At 38.8% G+C, this 10213-nt stretch overlaps 1 protein-coding gene across 1 annotated transcript; it reads right to left on the reverse strand.

The window, feature by feature from the left end:
- Nucleotides 1-1193: 1193 nt before the first annotated feature.
- Nucleotides 1194-1681, reverse strand: LOC127212751 (40S ribosomal protein S24-like). Its single transcript, XM_051172884.1, has one exon. The coding sequence runs from the start codon at nucleotides 1656-1658 to the stop codon at nucleotides 1257-1259; it is 402 nt and encodes a 133-aa protein (XP_051028841.1). The 5' UTR covers nucleotides 1659-1681; the 3' UTR covers nucleotides 1194-1256.
- Nucleotides 1682-10213: the final 8532 nt, after the last annotated feature.

The following is a 10213-nucleotide window of genomic DNA, read 5'->3' on the forward strand; positions in this document are numbered from 1 at the left end:
TAAGGTTATTGTGTACTTCAAATACTGATTTCTGTATCTCCCATGTCGGGTTGAAAGCCTTGTTCTGAAGATCTCCTCACTCAATGTTGTATTAAATCTGCTCCTCCATTGTCCCCTTGTGTGCCAATAAAGCAGCTTAGAGCCAATCTCTGAGCAGGGGAGAGAATAGTGCTGAAATTCCGACTAGGTAGGGGAGGAGGAGTTAAAAGAGAAAAACAGGGAATTCAGAATGGGTTTCAGCCAGAGGCAGAGGTATAGGAGAGACGAAGAAGATCCAGTTGGAGAAAAAAAAAAAAAAAAAAAAAAAAAAAAAGCAAGTAACTTGGGGATTTGGGTAAAGATGGAGTCAGAATAACATAGAGGATTAATAACAGACTTAAACTGCTCAAGATTGTGTTGTAAAGCCTTATAAACAAACATAACAGACTCTCAGTTATTTGTGTGATAGCCAGGTAAAGAGAGAAGCTAAGAGAAACAAGTGACTCTTACAAAAATAACTTTAAAACATGGCTTTGCTATACTCTCACCCAGTATTAAAAGCCCAAGTGTGAGCCATCCAATGAAAAGATCCATGAGTTTTGGTTGTTATTTAATATGTGTATAATTTTAGAAATAATGTAAGTCTAGCATAATCTCAGAAATATTTTATTTATTTGTATAGTATTTGAAGCATTTCTATTATTGTTTAAAAGTTACCATTGACATGTGAAGTTTGCTTTAAGAACAGATATTCTTCTTTTCTTCATTTCTAAAACTGATACATTGTAACACATTGTATTAAAATGCTTAGTTATATCAAATTTAAAATATTTTTCAATCCAGATTCACATACCAAAACAAAACCATATTCTTGTCCTCTCTGTAACGATATGTTGACTATCTTAAAATTCATGTAACATAAAGGTAGAGTTATTTTAACAGTGACAAGGATACTTACATGTATAGCAGATAGTTACACATCAATGTAGTGATTATTACCCTTTCAAAACGCAATCTATTTTACTTTCCAGAATTGTGAGTTCCCTCCTATTCTCTATGGTTGTGGTGGTTCCCAACCTTCCTATATTATGAGCCTTTAATTCATTTTTTCATCTTGTGGTGGCCCCAACTACAAAATTATTCTTGTTGTTACTTCATTACTGTAATTTCTCTACTGTTATGAATCATAATATAAATATTTCTTTTTTTTTTAAGCTTTTTAGTTTATTTGTCCTCTTAAAAATGTGCACATCACAGCTGATCAGGTCACCGCAGATCTAGTCCTTTGGCTTTTTGCCAGCACCAACGTTGGCCTTTGCAGTCCCCCTGACCTTCTTCATTCTGTTCTTGCGTTCCTTTCGCTGTTTCCGGGAGGTCTTTTTCTTCTCATAAAGGCCGTGTCTCGCGAGTCTGTGCTTAGGCTCATTCTTCTTGGCATAATCTAGAGAATCATAGATCATGCCGAAGCCCGTCGTCTTCCCACCGCCAAAGTGGGTTCTGAATCCGAATACAAAGATGATATCTGGTGTGGTTTTATACATTTTGGCCAGCTTTTCCCGAATTTCTGTCTTTGGTACTGTTGCCTTCCCAGGGTGAAGGACATCGATGACCATCTGTTTCCTCTGAAGCAGACGGTTTGTCATGAACTTCCTGGTCCGGATCGTGACTGTGTCGTTCATGATGGCTACGGTGCCTGAGCCGCAGAGGCCAATATTTCTGATGCTCTAGGTGAACCCACAACAGGGTCATTCGACAAAAGTCATTTGACTCCAGAGGAGTCGTGACTCACAGATTGAGAACCACTGCTTTAAGGCCTTCTTAAAGTCTTATAAACACAATACTAGTCTCAGACCAATTTGATGTGCAAAAATATCCAAGGGTGTTTGCTCCATTTTCTATCAATGTTCCTGAAATTTTCAGGCTTCTCTTTCTCTCACTGGGATGAGTGGGTGAGAATCACTGCCTCTTTAACTCTCATCCCATATGAGAATCGTTGGCCGTCATTTGCAAAACAACTCCATACAACTCAAAGGACGGCACTGAGGACATGACTGGCAGACAGCATCACAGGAAGGGTGCTCCTGAACTTTCATATCATACCCTTGAGCCCAAATCCAGGCACTCTGATTTGTCTCTCAATCCATTCATTCCCATCTGTATTTAATTTCTGCTCCTATCTGTAGATTATATTTTAGCATAAGCTGCCTTTTAAAATCTAAAATTTCTATTTGGTGTTTATTTTCAATTCTATGTTTCCATTTTCAGCTTCCTTTTTCTTGTTTCTTGTTTTCTAAATCCCATTGGCTATTGCATACATAGTTATTCCCACTTCTAATCTGAATCTTTGATGTGGGAAGGCATCACCTCTAATCTAGGCCACACCTTCTTCTGGAAGTTTGTATAAAGGACACAGCAGAAGGAAGCTTCCTTTATTTTTGCCTGCTTGCTCTTGCTCTCCTAGCATGTCTATTCCTTTACTGACATTAGAGCCTATTTCAGGATCTAGCACATGCTGAGGACCAGCTGAGACAACCAGTGAGCCTTGTGGAATGGACAACTACTGGATCCTTGGACATTCATTCTTAGGCAGCCATTGTTAGATTGCTGAACCACAGCCTATAAGTTATTCTAATAAATCACACACACACACACACACACACACACACACACACACACACACATACAAACACACACGCACACATTCTGTTACTCCTCTAGAGAACCCAGCCTAATACAGATATTCTTGTAATTTTATATCATTTCCTTTATTACTAAATTATTTTAGTTTTCAAAGCTTAAATTATAAGCTTACCAAGTTAAAAAGACTGTTATATAGGAGTAGGCCTAGGAACTAAAAACATAAGCATCATCCATCCACCTTGAAAAGGCAGTTCAATGCTCAGTATAAAATAAAGGCATAGTTTCAGATACACAAAGAAATGTGCTCTTTAAAGAGAGGACATATTTCTCCATTTGGAAGAATTGGTACAAGGCTACCAGGTAGTGAACAGCCACAGAGGTGTGCAGAGGATCAGAATGAGTGAATGTCCACTGTGTGAATCCACCCGGTGCAGCTTCCTACCTGAGACACTGAAGTATTTACCTTTCATTTCTCAGATTCCATTCTTGCCTCATCAATTAAGCATCTTATCAGATTGACTTTTAACACTTTAATAAAACATATTGACATTAAAATAATTGAAATACTTGTCACAGTGGAACACACTTTCCATTAACTTGGGCCGTGGTTCATATGAACTAACTTCCCTCCTAATTTGTATACTAGACAAACTCTTCATTGTTGGTGCTATGAGTGCTGTCCACCTTCCTTTGTAACCACATGTTACTGTGAAAAGCTATTTATTCATTCATGTTTTTTTTTAACACTCCAGTAGGTATCTCCTGAAGAACCTGAATTACTGATTGGTGTGTTTTGTAAAGAACCAAGTATAGTGGCCCAAATATACAACTTACATATCCTTGCACTGCCTATGATTGCAATGAATCTTTTGTATTCTTGTTCTCTTCTGTCAGCTACTTGTTTTCTGCCTGATGCTGACCCGGATCTGCAGTGTCTTCAGAGCTCTTCAGTTTGGTTGAATCTTCTCATAGTCATTTCAGTTGCGCAGCCAGAATTCTTACTTAATATTTTAGAGTTCCTAAGAGCAACACAGTGCATGAAGCAGATTGAACTAATGCTTAGTCCTGGGGCTGGTTCACTGTCACTGCCATTAAATTATTCTGGTTAAAATGAGTCACAGAACGAGGCAAATTGCAGCGGGGGGTCTGCACACAGCTGTATATGAGTCACAGCTCACCAGAGGCCACCAATTTCGTAAACCACAGGAGTTTTCATGGCGTCTTCTAGAAGGGTCTAAGCATGATTGCTTTGTGCTTTCATGCTGTCCTCCTTAAACATGCTTTATCATGTTAATTTTGAATTATGATTATCTGCACCATCAAATGTATTATATATTGTGTTTCCATCAATCGATGGGTTTTAGCCCATTGAAAGGATTGGTTGATTGCTGAATATAAATGAAGTCTACACACAGATGGCATAGTTTATTAAGACTGGAAAGCTAAATTCAACAATCCTCTGTAACTTTTCTGTGTAGCTGTTTAATTTTTAAGTATAAGGGAATGATAATGAGGCTTTGTTCAGAACTGCCTTACCTAAATAAGAACGGTTCATTGCACTGAAGAGGTGGTTCAGCATTAAGAGTGTGGTGTACTGCTCTTTAGACAACTGAAATCTAATTTCCAGCAGCCACATTCAATCACTCATGGCTCCTGTAGCCCTCGCTCCAACTCTTGGGGATCTGGGAGGATCCGATGTTCTTTTCTGACTTGCAAAGACAACTGTAGTTATGTGCACAAAAACTCCCACATAGTCACACATGCACACTCATAATTAAAAATAAGAAAAAAGATTCTTTAAAGAAATAAATGTGTTCTTTTCTTGCCTTGCCCTTAATCACATCTTCACTCTGTCCTCTGCTCTTCCATGTAATCTGTAAGGACTGCTTGACTTTCCTTTATCATCCTTGGATGTTCATAACTTCATTTCAAACTAGTTTGACTAGCAGGACACATTGGAAGACACTTACCAGTTCCATGGTGAACATTGTGTTTCAAGGATAAATTAATATGCTAGGCTTGTGAAAACAACGTCTTTGCTTGTATAAGCCATAAAGCAGTTTCTAAGTTTGACTAATACTTATATAATCAGCCTGGGTTGTAAATGGTGCCTGTGCAAGAGATGTTACAATAAAACCTGCTTCTAGAATAGATCAAAGTAATAGACACAGTTGTTTTCAAATAGTTACATATTCAACTAGTGGTCACAGTTGACATCTGATTAAAAAAAAACAACATAGACATGGCTTCTCACAGTGGCTAAATGGCCCACACTAGAGGTTTCTTCTTATGATGGCTGGCATAGGATCACTTAAGTGATAGTTCAATCACCTAAATACACATCAGAACCAAACAATATGAAAATCTCTGCAAGCCCCATACAACAACTGTTTTCTATAAACTTCACAAGGAGGATAATAATAAATGTTTAATAGTAGCTAGTCACTGATTGTCATCAACATATTTCATGTATCCATCACCATAAGGCTCATCTTGGTAGCTTTCTCTTTCCTCAAATATTTATATATAGAATAAAATGTGTGCTAGCTTTTTTTTTTTAATAAAAATGTTTTTTAGAAACTTAGTAATAGTAGTCTTTAAATGAAAGACAAAAGGAAGGCTGAATTGTTCACAATTAAATAGATTAAAGATAAACGTCAACTGAATACAATGTGTGATACAGAATTTCTCCCTCTTCAGGACTAGGTTAACACTATAGGCCTGGGTTGGTCCAACCCTGCACATTCCAAAGATTGTCTGTCTTTAGCACTAGCACCTGCTTGATTTCTGGAAAACAGTCTCTGGGCCCATAAAATACGCAGCCTACTAAGAGAGTCTTATTATCAATCTTAACAGAAACACACTTCCTAAAATGTGAATTATGGAGTCATTCCTTTTTTTTTTTTTTTTTTTTTTTTTGGTTGGTTCTATTATAGGTATTGGAGTCAGAATAGCTGACAATTACAAATTATAATTGTGACAACAGAGTTAGGCTGCATGTCACTCCCAAACATTGTTGAAAAAAAATCACATACATCTGTGCTTCGAATCAATGTTAAGAGACCCCTAGAAGCTACTATCTGGTTTCTAGTGGGTTTGGCTTGATGTAGCTTTTCCCTTTGCTGACTTCAGGATGTATAATAAGATGTTAACATATATATCACTATATTGCTGCCTTCTATGAACACCCTGGAGTCATCAAAACTAACAGAGACCAGAGGATCTTTGCAAGATTCTTTGTTTGTCTTTCTACAGACAAGGTTTCTCTGTGTAATAGCCCTGGCTGCCTAGGAACTTACTTTCTAGACGAGGCTGGCCTTGAAATCACAGATCTGCCTGCCTGTGTCTCTTAAATACTAAGATTAAAGGCCTGTACCACCACTGCTCAGCTAGGGGATCTTCTTATACACCCCCCCCCATTTGAAAAAACTGCTACAAAATGATTCTTAGGACAATTACTAAAACTATAACATGGGGCTCAAGGAGGTGATTGAGTGTGTCAAAGCATTTGCTATGCAAACGTGATGAGGTCTGTTTAATCCAAGAACTAATGTTAAAAAAATTAAAAAGCCTGATAGCCTGATTCTGTGACACACATTCCTGTAGTGAGACTGGAGGTGGAGACAGCACGGTCAGCCACAAGCCTGTGAGTATGCTAGCATGAGTGTACAGCATGGTGGAAGAACTACGGCAGATGTTGTCTCAAAACAAGGGGAAGAGAAGGAAGCCATTCCCAGAAAGTTACACTGTGATTTCCACATGTGTATAGTGGCACATGTATGCCTGTTCTCTCTCCCCCATCCCTCCTTTCCTCCTCTTTGTGTCTCTTCACCTCAATACATTTTCAAAATTAAAACAGAATTATAATTAATATATACTAAACAGTCTATCAATGCTAAATTCTTTACATAGAGAGTTATGCAGTGTTTACATAAGGAATTATGTATTTAAAAAATACACATGAAAGTTTTGTGTGGCCAGAGGATGTGATCATGATAAATTTGTATCAAAGAGTTCAAAACCATACACATAGAGATTAGAGAAAAAAGAATGCTTATTTAATGGGACCTGATGAGGCTGAGAAGCTTCTGTAAGGCAGGAGACACTGTCAAGAGAACAAAGCAACAGCCTACAGACTGGGAAAAGATCTTCACCAACCCTACATCTGACTAAGGTCTAATATCCAAAATATATAAAGAACTCAAGAAATTAAACACCACCAAACCGAATAAACCAATTGAGAAATAGGGTTTGGAACTAAACAGAGAATTCTCAACAGAGGAGTATCAAATGGCTGAGAAACACTTAAAGAAATGCTCAACCTCCAGTCATCAGGAAATGCAAATCAAAACAACTCTGAGATTCCATCTTACACCCATCAGAATGGCTAAGATCAAAAATTCAAGTGACACCACATGGTGGCGAGGATGTGGGGAGAGAGGAACACTCCTTCATTGCTGGTGGGAATGCAAACTAGTACAGCCACTTTGGAAATCTATCTGGTGCTATCTCAGAAAAATGGGACTAGGGCTTCCTAAAGACCCAGCTATTCCACTCCTTGGAATATACCCAGAAGATGCTCCAGCACACAAGAAAATTTGCTCAACCATGTTCATAGCAGCCTTATTCATAATAGCCAGAACATGGAAACAGCCTAAGTGTTCCTCAGTAGAAGTGGATAAAGAAAACTGTGGTACATGTACACTATGGAATACTACTCAGCTATTAAAAACAAGGAATTCCCAAAATTTGTGGATAAATGGATTGAGCTAGAAATGATCATAATGAGTGAGTTAACCCAGAAGCAGAAAGACTCAAATGGTATATACTCACTTATATCTGCATACTAGCCCAAGGGGCATGTCTCACGAAAGCCTTCACTTACCAGGAAACTGGGACAGAGGGGAGGGCATCCTATTGGGACTCTAGATGAGAAGCATGGGAGAATAGCAAAGTAGAAGGATCCAGAGGGTCCTAGAAACCTACAAGTAGAAACATATGATAGGCAGATTTGGGCCCAGGGGCCCGCTCAAACTAAGGCACCACCAAGGACAATACAGGAGGTAAACTTTAAACCCCTTCCCAGATCTAGCCAATGGTCAGATTCTCCACAGTTGAGTGGAGAGTGTATGACTTTCTCACATGTACTCTGGTGCCTCACATTTGACCATGTCCCCTGGAGGGGGATACCTGGTGGCACTCAGAGGAAGGACAGCAGGTTGCCAAGAAGAGACTTGATACCCTATGAGAATATACAGGGGGAGGTAATTCCCCTCAGGAACAGTCATAGGGGAGGGGAGTAAGGGGAAAATGGGGGTGGGGAGGAATGGGAGGATACAAGGGATGGGATATCCATTGAGATGTAACAAGAATAAATTAATAAAAAAAAAAAAAAAGAAAAAAAAAGACTGTCAAAGAAATTTCCATTTTTAGGGTTTCTAATAAATCAAATATAATGTTTAAAGAAAAGAATGCTTATTTAAATGTCTTTAGAAAATGATTATTGAATTATCATATACATATTCATACTCATATAGATATACATATGAATTCTTTGTATTATTCTCACAACTTTAAAATTAAACTGTTAAATAATACAAAACATAAAATTAAAATTTAAAGCTTGACAACAAAGTATGTGTACTTATCCTTCACTTATAATTCAATGTGAATTCACTGTCTGAAACTTCTAATTATACACTCAAGAACAGAATTTAATAAGTATATAGAAGGTGGAGAACTAATTTGTTTAACAGAGAAAATCAACTTATTGGGAGATTGTACATCTGCTTTAAAATGGAATCTGTTATTTGAAATGACCTACAGAGGAATGCCAAAAAAAGGTGTCACCCAAAATGGCTCTTTGTCTCTCGAGCAAAGCTAAACTTGTGGAGTTGCAGACTATGCTAACAGAGAGCAGTGGTGACAAGCTAACCCCCCAGGGTTCAGGTGTGCACACAGATAGTGTCAGATAGGTTAGCCTGGGTCAAAGGATAGAATAGGATTCCAGGGAAATCATACACATAGCTATGGGAAGCAGGTGACTGCATTATAAACTTGGAGAAAATTGACAGAATGTTTACATTTCTTCATGCAGTGGGAACCAAAATAAGAAAAAGGCAACAAACAAACAAAAAGATTGCAGTATTATTGTAAGGTCCTTGGACCACTGACATACTTGAGAAAACAAGGGATTTGTAGAGTGGATATAACCTAGTCAGTGTGATAGTTAGTTGTGGTTACTAATGTGCAGAAGCTCAGAAGCAGGATCATAACAAAATGCAGAATGAATCTTTAGCTAAGGTGCTTTCAAAGAAAGGTGTAGGCTCAATTTTCTTAACAAATATATTTTATTATGAACTTATTAACCGAGTGTATATCACTTATAAGCTGACTAACCTAAACAATGGGAAAAGAGGATTAAAGAATACAGTAACAAAACAGTAAGGATATCAGTTCTGAGGAAGGATTCTCCTGGCGTAATCAGCAGGATTTCTTCTGCTGGAACCTGGAGTAACCAGGACCTGGAACCTCAGCAGGAGTTCAGAGCCCCGAAGCCTTCCCTGGAGCAGTTCTCTCTAGGAGCATCTCAAAGTGGAGCGATGAACAGTCAAAAAATCCCAAGTCTCCAAAAGCCCTGCTTCTTGTTTCTGGCTCACTTATATATCTCCCCCCAGAGTCTGTTCATGGCTCTTTTCAGCTGGCAACAATCAAGCTCCCGCAGGAGGCGGTTTGCCTTCCAGTGGATTAACATCACCTGTTCTCACAAGACCATTTTCCATCCCACACTTGGGATCATAACAAAAACAGGCTTATCTCTCCTTCAGAAAAGCTTCCATCTGCTCGGAGGGATTGAGTTGCAGGTGGGAATTAAGTGGTCCGGGCTGAAAATTTTGGATGCCTTGAAGGACGACAGGGTCAGGCAAACACCACCAAGTTTTAATAGAGATCCCAAGTAAAAGAGGTCCATAATAGCGAGAGGTGTGCAGAGCATGGATTTGAAATGCACACAGCTCTACATTTGAAGTTCATCTCTGCCATTATCGCCTATATGCCTGCTACAAATTCCACTCACTAAAATATTTCCAGACAGTTATGAATGGACTTAGGTTAAAGATGTTCCATATTGTTCATTCTTAGTACCAACATAATGACAAAAAACTACATACTTATGATTACAGGCTGATATTTGAGATAGGTACATTGAAATATGACACCTTATGCTAATTAATATAAGCATTGATCTGCATATTTATATGAATCAGAACAACAGCATCTACTCTCAGCAATTTTCAAGTAATTTTATGGATTGTAATATGGGAAAATGTGGTTTCCATGTCACCAATAGAGTCTGTTTAGTGTTAGGTAGGCTGCTACTCTGACTCTGTCTCCCTCCCTCCCTCCCTCTCTCCCTCCCTCCCTCCCTCCTTCCGGCTCTCCCTCCTTCATCCTCCTGCAGCACCTTCTCTCTCTCTCTCTCTCTCTCTCTCTCTCTCTCTCTCTCTCTCTCTCTCTCTCTCTCGTCTCCTCCCCTCTCATCTCCCGCTCTCTCTCTCTCTCTCTCTCTCTCTCTCTCTCTCTCTCTCTCTCTCTC

Source organism: Acomys russatus, chromosome 31 (assembly GCF_903995435.1).
Source record: "Acomys russatus chromosome 31, mAcoRus1.1, whole genome shotgun sequence".
Taxonomy (NCBI): Eukaryota; Metazoa; Chordata; class Mammalia; order Rodentia; family Muridae; genus Acomys; species Acomys russatus.

Excerpts from the sequence above, each read along its gene's own strand:
- LOC127212751 (XM_051172884.1), bottom strand. The coding sequence starts at position 1,658 with ATGAACGACACAGTCACGATCCGGACCAGGAAGTTCATGACAAACCGT.